Source organism: Silurus aristotelis, assembly GCF_946808225.1.
Source record: "Silurus aristotelis genome assembly, chromosome: 13".
In the NCBI taxonomy this organism is placed as follows: domain Eukaryota; kingdom Metazoa; phylum Chordata; class Actinopteri; order Siluriformes; family Siluridae; genus Silurus; species Silurus aristotelis.
This window is the reverse complement of record NC_139586.1, coordinates 21,678,539-21,692,006: the sequence shown is the minus strand read 5'-3', so window position 1 is coordinate 21,692,006 and position 13,468 is coordinate 21,678,539. Positions and strand designations below refer to the sequence as shown.

Sequence of the window (13,468 nt, the reverse complement as noted above, 5' to 3'; positions counted from 1 at the left end):
ATGTGTGTGTGTGTGTGTGTGTGTGTGTGTGTGTGTGTGTGTGTGTGTGTGTGTGTGTGTTTTATACCTATGTCTTCATAGCTCAGGTTACCCATAAGCACAAATAATACACACAATATAATTTCATTAACATCCCAACAATATTGCTTTTTCCAGACTAATTGTGGTTTGTTTCTGTATTAGTGATTGAAGCTCACAGTCTGAACAACAGGAGAGATGAGCTGGTGTTGAGCTCTTCAGGGTCATACTCTCTGGCCAACAGTACTGTGGATTATCAGAGAGGAAGAGAAGCTGATAGACAGATTCTACGCTGCCATGGGCCACTCACTGCAGACTTCACTATCAAGGTGAGCAGAGAAACAACTATTACACAAGTGCAGGGTTTCATATTTTATCTTGGTGTCCCTTCGAGGGAATATCCTTGCATGTTAAATGTAGGTTATATTAATATACATTTGTGTGTATACTGTATATGCATTTAGTTTCCATAATTAAAGATAAACTCTGCTACTAAGTTAGAATAGATTAAACTTTACATTGTGCAGAGTACAAGCACACAGAACCAATGATATGATAATGGAATCCAAACAACATTTCATAATCTGTACATAAAATACTATTAAAAATGATTTTTATGTAAATATTTTTGGGTGTGTGGAACGGATTATCTGAGTTTACATTTTTTTCCTATCAGAAAATTCGCTTTGCATTGCGAATTTTCCAATTTTCCTCAATTTTTGTCACTTTAAAACATTTACAGAAATATGTAGTCTATGTATATATAAAGGTTAAGACCTCAAGGTATTAACAGTAGCAGCTTGCCCCTGACCTGTCAATCAGACCCAGAACCATAACTGTTAAGACATCACTGGCCTCCAATGAAATGTTTTATTTGTATATATATATATATATATATATATATATATATATATATATATATATATATATATATATATATATATATATATATATATATACAGTGAGGAAAATAAGTATTTGAACACCCTGCTATTTTGCAAGTTTTCCCACTTAGAAATCATGGAGGGGTCTGAAATTGTCATCGTAGGTGCATGTCCACTGTGAGAGACATAATCTAAAAAAAATAAAAATCCAGAAATCACAATATATGATTTTTTTAAACTATTTATTTGTATGATACAGCTGCAAATAAGTATTTGAACACCTGAGAAAGTCAATGTTAATATTTGGTACAGGAGCCTTTGTTTGCAATTACAGAGGTCAAACGTTTCCTGTAGTTTTTCACCAGGTTTGCACACACTGCAGGAGGGATTTTGGCCCACTCCTCCACACAGATCTTATCTAGATCAGTCAGGTTTCTGGCCTGTCGCTGAGAAACACGGAGTTTAAACTCCCTCCAAAGATTCTCTATTGGGTTTAGGTCTGGAGACTGGCTAGGCCATGCCAGAACCTTGATATGCTTCTTACAGAGCCACTCCTTGGTTATCCTGGCTGTGTGTTTCGGGTCATTGTCATGTTGGAAGACCCAGCCTCGACCCATCTTCAATGCTCTAACTGAGGGAAGGAGGTTGTTCCCCACAATCTCGCAATACATGGCCCCGGTCATCCTCTCCTTAATACAGTGTAGTCGCCCTGTCCCATGTGCAGAAAAATACCCCCAAAGCATGATGCTACCACCCTATGCTTCACAGTAGGGATGGTGTTCTTGGGATAGTACTCATCATTCTTCTTCCTCCAAACACGTTTAGTGGAATTATGACCCAAAAGTTCTATTTTGGTCTCATCTGACCACATGACTTTCTCCCATGACTCCTCTGGATTATCCAAATGGTCATTGGCAAAGCAGGGGAACCTTCCGTGCCATGCATGAGTTCGAAACAATGACGTCTTAGTGTATTACCAACAGTAACCTTGGAAACGGGGGTCCCAGCTCTTTTCAGGTCATTGACCAGCTCCTCCTGTGTAGTTCTGGGCTGATTTCTCACCTTCCTTAGGATCATTGAGACCCCACGAGGTGAGATCTTGCATGGAGCCCCAGTCCGAGGAAGATTGACAGTCATGTTTAGCTTCTTCCATTTTCTAATGATTGCTCCAACAGTGGACCTTTTTTCACCAAGCTGCTTGGCAATTTCCCCGTAGCCCTTTCCAGCCTTGTGAAGGTGTACAATTTTGTCTCTAGTGTCTTTGGACAGCTCTTTGGTCTTGGCCATGTTAGTAGTTGGATTCTTACCGATTGTATGGGGTGGACAGGTGTCTTTATGCAGCTAACGACCTCCAACAGGTGCATCGAATTTAGGATAATAAATGTAGTGGAGGTGGACATTTTAAAGGCAGACTAACAGGTCTTTGAGGGTCAGAATTCTAGCTGATAGACAGGTGTTCAAATACTTATTTGCAGCTGTATCATACAAATAAATAGTGTAAAAATCATAAATTGTGATTTCTGGATTTTTTTTTAGATTATGTCTCTTACAGTTGACATGCACCTACGATGACAATTTCAGACCCCTCCATGATTTCTAAGTGGGAGAACTTGCAAAATAGCAGGGTGTTCAAATACTTATTTTCCTCACTGTATATTTATATGGTGAGCCTTTTCTCTTTTTGATCTTTAGGCCTACAATCTATTATGTCCGATACAGAGCCAACCTGTGACTATCTGTGACATTGTTAAAACCAAAAGTTCTAAATCTGGCTCTTGTCGCATTCCGCATTCTTCATCCTGTCGGACCTTTTTTGTTTCTCACTTTCCTTTTTTAATGATTATATCACACAACCTTTAAAGCATGATTAAAGTCTAAAAGGATTAAAACTCCTGCCAGTTAGTAAACTCACTGTAATTCCCCTAACCTATACTGCTTTAACACATCTGAACAAAAGGCTCTTATTAGATGTGATGTGAGCTGCTGGAGCTAAAAAGGTGTGTCTAGCTAATTTTCTCTCATTAATAAAATTTGGTAACTACTGTAATTCACCTCAAGCATAACCATCTAATTATGTGTAATAAAACAGTCTATGACTTTTTGTAACCTACTGGCTTCATCCTCTACTGATAATGTCTCTGGGGATAATCAATTTTGTGCCACCGACAAACTGGCAAAATAAACACTACCTAGCAATCTATCCATGAGCCACGATACTTTCTCATCGCACATAGAGTCTTCATTTCAAAGTCACTGTGATTTTTTGCTAGAGTTATATAACTTTACTGTACTGCATTTTGCTCGATTTTGTCAACATTTCCACATTCTTAGATCAAGTAGTGGGAATTGGAAAAGTGTAGTGAGCACCGCAGCATCAATTTGCCATGCAACACTGAAAAATATATAAACCAATTGGGGCATGCAGCATCGTAAAAAATCTGTAGAAAGTTTTTTATTAATTCTCTGGCTGTTGGTGTGAAAGAACACAAGTGCACTGCCGAGAGTTCTAATAGCACTAATAATAATAATAAGAAGAAGCAGAAGAAGTAAAAATAGATTAAGATTAAGAAGAAGAAAAAGAATTCTATGGTTTTTACATGTACTGTAATATGCATTAATGTGTATGTACATAAACTATATGTTAAAAATTAAATAAATAAATGATAGATAGATAGATAGATAGATAGATAGATAGATAGATAGATAGATAGATAGATAGATAGATAGATAGATAGATAGATAGATCATATTAAATTGCACAGTGCAGTGTTTTTCACTGAGATAGATAGATAGATAGATAGATAGATAGATAGATAGATAGATAGATAGATAGATAGATAGATAGATAGATAGATAGATAGATAGATAGATAGATAGATAGATAGATAGATAGATAGATAGATAGATCATATTAAATTGCACAGTGCAGTGTTTTTCACTGATTTTTACATTGAACCTTCCAACTAGTATGTGTGTTGAGTGAAATGTGTGTGTCAATTATTAAATTTTTTTCAGTTAAAGTATGCGGCTTTAAAAGACACCGTGGTCATGTACATGTTCTACCAGCCGATTCGCTATCAGTGGAGAGAGACAGAGTTCTTCCCCTGCTCTGTAAAATGTGGAGGAGGTAAAACACCAACCTGGAGCCATGTGATCAGCACATTATCTATCTATTGTTTTTAAAACATAAAAATAAACATAATCATACCGTTACACCTCTAATAGTAATGTGTATGCGTGTGTATATATATATATATATATATATATATATATATATATATATATATACATACATATAGTGCAACCCTCGATATGTTCTATGACCCCTCACAAGTAAGATAAAATTGGTTTTGACTTTCACCCTTTAATGGTTTAATCGTAATTGTACATGTACTATACTGTAAACTCAACAAAAACTGTGAATTACTTATCATAAATGTTTTATTTACTACTTTTAATAAATAATACAATAATAGTTTTTCAAACATAAAAACTACATTTTGTTTATTCAAATATAATTCAAGCAAATATATTTGTGTGGAACAACTAAACTTCTACATTTTAAACTTATATATTACCACTATAAATTACATTTCAATTATCCTTATAAACAAGCTGTGTAGAATTTACACTGCAAGAGGAAACAGGTATTATTTGCTTTCCTCTTTTTGTTTTATTATTTGTGTGAAATTCTGATCAGCATCTCTTAATTCAGTGCTGATTCAGTTTACATTTCTCAGGTTACCAGCTAAACTCAGCTGACTGTGTGGATATCCGCTACAACAGAACTGTCGCAGATAATAACTGTCACGGCTATCCGGAAAACACTAAACCCAAACCCAAGCTGAAGGAGTGCAACATGGAGCCCTGTCTCGAAAGGCTAGTTCACACACACACACACACACACACACACACACACACACACACACACACACACACACACACACACACACACACACACACACACACACACACACACACCAAACCACCAAAAGCATGCCAAAACTAACAAACTTTATGATGATTGCAATATTTTACTTTATGAGGTAACGCATTGATTGTGTGTTTGACACTGACTGATGCAATCTAATAAACTCAACAGGCCTTATAAGTCACACTGTGTGAAGTATGCACTTTCTGTTTATTATAAAAGCCTGTTTTCTGCACAGCGATGGCTTCAAAGAGGTCATGCCTTACGACCACTTCCAGCCTCTTCCACGGTTAGTAATCTCCTCACAATATCCGGTTAGACATGTATTCATTTAGCAGATGCTCTAATTTAAAAATGCTCTAATTTAGTAACAGGGGCACTGGGTAGCCTAATCTAGGAGCATTCTGTGTGTTTAAAACTGCTGGTTTTACCTCCAAAGAGCTGCTGTGTAAAACATAAGCTTGAGCCAAAGTTCTAATTATTAACATGAGTTCTTGAACCTAGAAAAATGTTATTTGTCACATACACATTCAAACAGAGTACGACATGTAGTGGAGAGCTTTTTTTATTTTTTATTTTTTTTATTTTTTTTTTTACGACTGTCCAACATGTAAACATGAAAAATAGAAATAGAATATAAGGATAAAAAATAAACAAAATTTTTTTTATAAGTATAAAGTATAAGTATATTAAAAGTATGTATATAACTGAAAAGTATGAACATAAGGTTAAGAATAATGATTTTCAGAAAACATCAACAAGACAATTGTTTCTTTTTATAAACAGAAGGCAGGACTTATAGGACAATACAATGTACTTGCTATGTTGAACAGTACATTATTTCCAAATATAGGATATTTTTTATTATGTTGTTGTGAGGATGAGGATGATGATGATAATGATGATGATGATAATAAGATTGATGTATTAAGAATAATAATAATAATATTTTTGTATATACCTGGGCATGTAGGTGGGAGCAGAACCCCTGGACTTCGTGTTCATTATCATGCGGAGGTGGGAGTCAGGAGCGCAGCGTGGTCTGTGTGGAGGAGGACATGCAGGGCCAGATTGTTCAGGTTGAGGAATGGAAGTGCACACACTCTGCACGGCCCATCTCCAAACAGAGCTGCAACAATTTTGAGTGCCCAAAGTGGTTGGCAATGGAATGGTCTCAGGTAAACACTGTTCATCTGTTGTTCTGCACATCCATCCATCCATCCATCCATCAATCTAGCTATTATACTATTAGCGATGTACTTGTTAAATTATTCAAACATAAAAAATTATAATGATAATTTGTCAATCCATCCATCCATCCATCCATCCATCCATATAATGTACCATGTGCTTATTCATACAAAAGCATAATGATAATCTGTCCATCCCTCTATCCATTTAGCTATCCCACCATTTACCATGTTTTTTTTAATCATTCATACGAAAAAAAAATTATAATCTGTCTATCCATCAATCCATCCATTTACAATGTGCGTGTTTAATTGCTTAAACAAAAAAATTAATTAAATAGAATAATAATCTGTTCATCCATCTAACCACAGATGCACCTAAAACTATCTTTCAATTCATTTATTGACAAATTGGGCAAAGCAGTCAGTGATTGCATATGTACAAAGTACACCTGTTTGTATGATCCTCTAATCACCTATTTATGTTTCAGTAAGACACCTACCACAGTAAGAGCAGTGTGGCCTCTGTCAACTGTCATCTCGTGTGTGTGTATGTGTGTGTGTGTATGTGTGTGTGTGTATGTGTGTGTGTGTGTGTGTGTGTGTGTGTGTGTGTGTGTGTGTGTGTGATTATTTAATTTTTTTCCCAGTGCACAGTAACCTGTGGCCGTGGTCTACGTTACCGTGTGGTTGTATGTGTGGATCACCAAGGGGAGCACACAGGCGGTTGCACCACTGAACTTAAACCCCACATCAAAGAGGATTGTTTAGTGCCAATCGCATGCTACAAACCCAGAGGTATGTATACTTGTACATAAAATATAGTGTTGGTGAGAAATCACCAGGGGGCCATTACTTATTACAAATGATCTATCATAATACTTTATTACTCTTATTCCTCTTTATGTTTAGGGAGTATAGTTTGTGTTGTTATTTTTTTTTTTTAATTTTGTTATGGCAAGCATCTATATATTATACTGGAATGTTTCAGACCCACAAACATGAAGACACAATCCAGCATCTGAAACTGCATTAGAAAAGCGACAGAAACTGTGAATATCTTCTCCCATTAGCGGTCGCCACAGTGGATCATTCGTCTCCATACACCCCATGTCCTCTACATCTGCCTCTTTCACACCAACTACCTGCATGTCTTTCCTCACCACCTCCATAAGCCACCTCCTTGGCCTTACTCTTTTCCTCCTTCCTGGTGGCTCCATCCTCAGCATTCTTCTACCAATACACCCCATGTCTGTCCTCTGCACATGTCCAAACCATCTCAATCTACATGCGCTGTCACTCTAATAAACTCGTTTCTAATCCTGTCCATCCTCGTCGCTCCCAACTAAAACCTCAACATCTTCAGCTCCACCTCCTGTCTTTTAATCAATGCCACTGACTCTAAACCATACAACATCGCAGGTCTCACCACAGTCCTATAAACTTTGCCTTTCACTCTTGCAGATACCCTTCTATCACTTCTATAACTCCTGCTACTCTTCTCCACCCACTCCACCCTGCCTGCACTCTTTTCTTCACTTCTCTAACACTCTCCATTACTTTGCACTGTTGACCCCAGGTACCTAAACTCCTCCACCTTCTCCACAGCCCTCCCTCTCATTCACACACATGTACTCTGTCTTACTTCTACTTACTTTTATTCCCCTTCTCTCCAGCGCGTACCTCCACCTCTCCAGGCTCTTCTCCACCTGCTCCCTACTCTCACAACAAATGACAATATCATCCGCAAACATCATAGTCCATAGAGACTCCTGTCTGACCTCGCCTATCAACCTGTCCATCACCACTACAAACAGGAAAGGGCTCAGAGCCGATCCTTGATGCAGTCCAACCTCCACCTTAAACTAGTCTGTCGTTCCTACTGCACACTTCTCTGCTGTCACACTCATTCCACCACCACGTCTCCTTGTTTACCTTTCTATTTCCAGATGTCAGACCAAGTACCCTTCTAGCTGCCTCCCTTATCACTTCTGCAGTAGTTGCCCAATCATCCAGCACCTCCTCACCACCACCAAGCACCTGTCTGGCCACTTCCCTGAATCTCACACTACATTTTTCCTCCTTCAGTTTCCACCGGTACCCTGTTGGCTAACGATATTTGTGGCGGTCTTGGTAACCCGGGCCTTGACCGATCTGGTATTAATTTCTCTTTCGTGATCCGCATATTTGATTTGGCACATGTTTTACGCTGGATGCCCTTCCTAACGCAACCCTCCCCATTTATTAGGACCGGTTTCAAAAGACTCTGGTAAAAGTTGAAGTACTGACTATACTTTTTTACTCAAGTTAAAGTAAAGCGGTTTGGGCTCTGACATGTACCTAAATAAAGGTAGCAGTACTACTATCTGTTTTAGTGTAACTAGATTTCATATTAATATTAAGGCTGTCAATCGATTGAAATATTTATTCGGGATTAATGGCATGATTGTCATGAGTTCACTTAACATTTAACAGAAATGAATCGTACACTTTAATCTGTTCTAAATGTACCTTAAATGAATACTTTTCAAGTTTTTAATACTCTAATTAACATGGGCATAGACAAATGTGGATGCTTTATGCAAATGTATGTTTATTATTAGTGAAGTCAGACAATTTAGGGCATGAAGACAAAATATGCTTGTAAATGATTTAAAGTAATTATGGTATTTTAAATTACGTAAATTATCAGGACACCAAACGGAACCTTTGCTATGTTTCCACACGGACAGTTGATAATGTGATACCGGAGAAACTGTACCTCTTTTAACTTGCATACAGATTACACAATTAGAGTATTTATTTATTTAAAAGTAGACAATTCGAGCTTTCGATTAATATATGTATTATGTCTGTGATGTGATGTCTGTGATGTAAGTATTCTCTGAGATTCAGATTCAGGTGTTTTATTTATGTGTAATGTGAAGAGAGATGACGGAGGTTAGAGATGGCAGAGAGTGCTCCCGTCTGTTTTTTTTAATTTTACAAAAGCACAGCAGTTTGTTCTCATTATGTGTTATAGTGTAGATAAAATAAAAGTAGACCCTTTACACATTTAAATGATGTATTGCTCTTATCTGTACAATCAAAAAAGTTACTTTCGGCATTATGGGGAAGAAAAATCTTGTGTTAACCTGTTATTAACTTAAATTTTGACAGCCCTAATTAATATATTAATACAAAACGAATTTCAATTTGTGTTACCTAATGTATGTGTCCATTAGTAAAAAGGTGTCAAAGTAAAAGTATCCAGAGAATTACCATTTTTACATCGGTTTGGTGTAGGCACCATAGCAACGTAGTTTGGCACCATAGCAACGGTCGATAAGGCTCATGGTAGGAACTGTGGGATTTACTGCTAGATTTCACACACCAAACCACACAAAAAAACAGAATCGGCAAATTAAGAAGCGATGGCCGTAGCACAAATCTGCCGATTCGTTAATTTACCGGGAGAATATATTTACTATATTTTGACTCAAAGCAAACAACAATGATGCTTTATAATTCTTACAGAATAAAAAGCATTCAAAACAAGAATAAAATCTCCTAATTAAATGTTGAGTAATAATGCTTGAAGATTATTTAATATATGAATAACAAATTAGGAAAAAGAAAACAATACTGTGGCGCCCAGTGGCAGAAAAAAATGTGGTGGAGGAACGAAAAATACATCGTATTGAAATACATTAGATGGAAAGTCGTGCTGAATGACACGAAAAAAGAGGGACATTCGTGTCCGTAAACACGAGTCAATAGATACAATTTTGTGACTATATCACGAAATGCCGTGAGACTGAGTTGGGAAGAGCCACAAAACTTCAATCATACCCTGTTATACTCCGCCGTGGTCCTGGGGCCTTGTTCTTGTAAAGTGTCCACTTATATTTTTTTCCCAAATGGTATGCAATGACAAACAACTTGAATTTGATTTAATCGGATAACAACATACAGCTCATTTATAGTTTCAGTGACAATGTATGGCATTGTGTAGTTTACCTTTTTGAAGCGTTTCAGTAATGCAACTTTTACAGATTGAATGTTTTTGCAGATGTTAGTTTCAAGAACTTCTGTAAGCGTTTTCCCATAAAATCTTTCTTCTTTAATTTGTATTCTCTGTTTGCCTTGTATCTGTATTCAGAGATGGGCTGACTGAAGAAAATAGTGATTAGTTATTTTAGAACATTACACTATAGGCATGTATACAAACATTCCCAGCATGTACCGTGTGGAGCTCCGGCCCATGTTGTTTGCTTAGAACACATCTCTGTTATGCTAATTCCAGCATATAGACTGCTCATCACACGCTTTAAACCGGTTCTGAAACAGGTGAAAACCTGGCCAGCAGGAACCACCTCTGTTCTTCAGGACTGTTTTGAGTGCATTGCCTGGGACATGTTTAGCTGCAGCCAACAGTGATTCTTATTAACTTGGAGGAATACACATTACCACAGCTACATAGGCAAGTGTGTTGATGACGTGACCATCTCCAAGATCTTTTTATTCTCGAAACAGTTAAACAAACTGTTTAGCGATTAAAAATGATTTTGTATTTTTATTCAATTATTTTTGTATCCGAGTAAAGAAAGGACATTTTCACATTATTTAGTCTTGTTTGTTAAAGTCTAGTTTACATTCATTAGTCTTGTTTGTTGAGGTCTACTTCACATTATAAGGTCTAGTGGGTTGAAGTCTAGTTTACATTATTTAGTCTAGTTGGAGTCTAGTTTGACTTAAAATGTTATCTTAAAAAATGTCCTTTAATATAATTATTTATACTAACTTTTTTAGTAGAATCAACTAAATAATCATAATATATTCTGTTTCAGCCTAATTTCAGCCTGACTAGTAAAGTGCTAAAGCTATTGCTCTTTTGCACAACATTTTGTTTAAATTTTTGTTAATTACAATGTCTAATTTACTCTTTTACACACCGCAGTGTGCACTATACAAAAGGTTCCCTGGTGGTCTAGTGGTTAGGATGCGGCGCTCTCACCGCTGCGGCCCGGGTTTGATCCCCGGTCAGGAAACCAACCCCAGCCATTAGGGTTGCACAAGTCAGTGCACGCTTAGTGCTGGTTTTAAGCCCAGATAAATGGGGAGGGTTGCGTTAGAAAGGGTATCCAGCGTAAAAACATGTGCCAAATGGAACATGCAGATCATGAATACGGATGATCCGCTGTGGCGACCCCTAATGGGAGAAGCCGAAAGTGTGCAACAGGTTTACTTGTGGCGCTATTTTGTAATTTGTGTTTTGTATATTTGTTTTACACTGTCCTGTGTTGTCTTGCACTGTCTTCTTGTCTTTGCACTGTTTGCACTAAGTTGCACACGATGCACGGTATGTGGTGAGGACACTTACTAGTCCTTAGCCCTGTCTTTTCTGTGATTGTTGTTGTATGTAGCACCTGGTTTCAGGAGGAATGTTGTTTCAATTCACTGTGTACTGCGTCAGCTATATATGGTTGAAATGACAATAAAAAGCTTCTTGACTTCTTGACTAAAGACAAATGTTAATTAAGAGATAGAGTGAGAGTGCAAGAGTCAAATTACAACAGACAATAGTGGAAGAAAGAATATCCAGGAGAAAAGTAAAAGAAAAGGCAAAGAGAGAGAGAAAATGAAAGATAGCACGTGGTGTGAGAGAGAGAGAGAGAGAGAGAGAGAGAGAGAGAGAGAGAGAGAGAGTTAATACAATGCTTTGTGTAAAATGACACGAAATTATATAAAATACACAAACATTAGGGGAGGAGGTTAATTAAGTGTTGTCTCGCTATAGAAAACTATGACAATGCATAAAAGTAACATTGTTAAATAACATATGACTGAGTGTGTCTTTCAGACTAAAGGAGGTAAGGATGAGAAGGATAAGGAAAATGAGAGGGTGTGTTCAGCGCTGTTCTACTACGGAGATGCAGAGTGGCTGATTTGTGAGAGAAACTGAGAGCATGTGACATGTACAGTACACTATAATCTATATGCAGGATTAATAGGCAAGTAATGTGACAGCTAATCCGACTAATTACATTACAGCAGTTAAAGCTACAGTAGATGATGTGTGTTTTTCACATCAGCATTCCATAAGACGCCGTCAACTATATAAATAAATTATTTTTAAACAATATGCTTTCAGGGTCACGTTTGTAAACACAGATTGGACAGATATACAGTATGTCAGAGGTTTGTGTCTAGTATGATTTACTTAAAAAAAAATTTTTTTTACCTAGATCCCTGCTTTTTTTTTCTTTGTATATATGCTGCCTGCAGGGTTAAGGAAGTGACATCGCAATTATAGTTGTCAAGTTACTTGTCGATTTAAAATATCATAGCAGCGGTACAGTCATAGCTGTTATATATTTATAATTGAATCACTAATTAGCCAGCCAGAGTACAAAGACAAGGGAAAGACAAGCTCCCTGAAATGAAGTGTGGAACCAGATTTAAAAAAGATCCCATGCTCATGTTATTGATATCAATATTACAAATTCCCATGGTGATTAATATAGATCACCATGTAGTACTTATTGCTTGAAATTGTAAATGGTTAATTATGGTACAGTTTTTTGGCTGTGCTGAGTGTGATTTTATTATACATTCTGTACATTTGGTACAATTTGAGTTTGTACAATAATTAACATGAAGATTGTAGGGTTTGTTAAAGTTAAATTATTGATGTTTAAATTTGGAAGCTAACATGTTAGGCTTAGTTACTTACCATATTTTTCTGACTATAAGCCGCTACTTTTTTCCTAAGTTTTAAACCCCGCGGCTTAAACAACTAAGCGGCTAATTTATGGATTTTTCCTGGGTTTTTCCCGGTTTCACAAACTTCAAGCCAAAAAACTGAACCCCATAACATTAGACCAATGAAATTTCCGAACGGAAACGAAAAAACACACCTCACCTGTGTTCTGAGCTGCACGGCATCGGGAGAAAAAACTTTTTTTGAAACGCATGACGATGCCAAAAGATAAAATCTTGAGAGAAATAGTTGTGAAAGGAAAGATGAAGACAGCAGACAATGACTTTCTTGGTGGGCAACTGTTTAGATACAAGCCGTTGTAGCGCATTGAGTCTGGGTTAAGGAATAGCTCGAGTTGTAACTCCAGTTGCAACAGAAATCATATAAGCACAGACAGGTTTCCAAAACTCGTGCTTTTGAATTTTTCTTGGCAACAGCATTACGGGTTAGTCAAAGAAACTTAGAAATGAGCATCAGAAAATAATAAGGACATATTCCTCGTCTTGAACACACGCAGTAAAAATGCTGTGCCAGGCTATTCCCAAAATACCGCTATGCTCATAAAGGAAGGGCAACATATTTCACCCGTTACACCATGTGTAACGTGTCTTTTGTTAAAGCCTGTGTAAAGTACATTAGTGTAGACATATTATTTATGTTTGAAATAAAAATATTTGTAAAATTCAGTGGGTGCGGCTTATAT

The 13,468-nt window shown here is 37.0% G+C and overlaps 1 protein-coding gene across 1 annotated transcript in view; it reads left to right on the top strand.

Moving 5' to 3' along the window:
• The window catches only part of adamtsl3 (ADAMTS-like 3), a 208,775-nt gene that overhangs the window by 127,899 nt on the left and 67,408 nt on the right, over positions 1 to 13,468 (top strand). The window contains exons 9-14 of the mRNA XM_083558990.1: positions 184 to 347; positions 3,918 to 4,029; positions 4,643 to 4,781; positions 5,072 to 5,122; positions 5,807 to 6,011; positions 6,674 to 6,821. Coding sequence (XP_083415116.1) covers positions 184 to 347; positions 3,918 to 4,029; positions 4,643 to 4,781; positions 5,072 to 5,122; positions 5,807 to 6,011; positions 6,674 to 6,821 — 819 coding nt within the window. The remainder of the gene's footprint in view (positions 1 to 183; positions 348 to 3,917; positions 4,030 to 4,642; positions 4,782 to 5,071; positions 5,123 to 5,806; positions 6,012 to 6,673; positions 6,822 to 13,468) is intronic.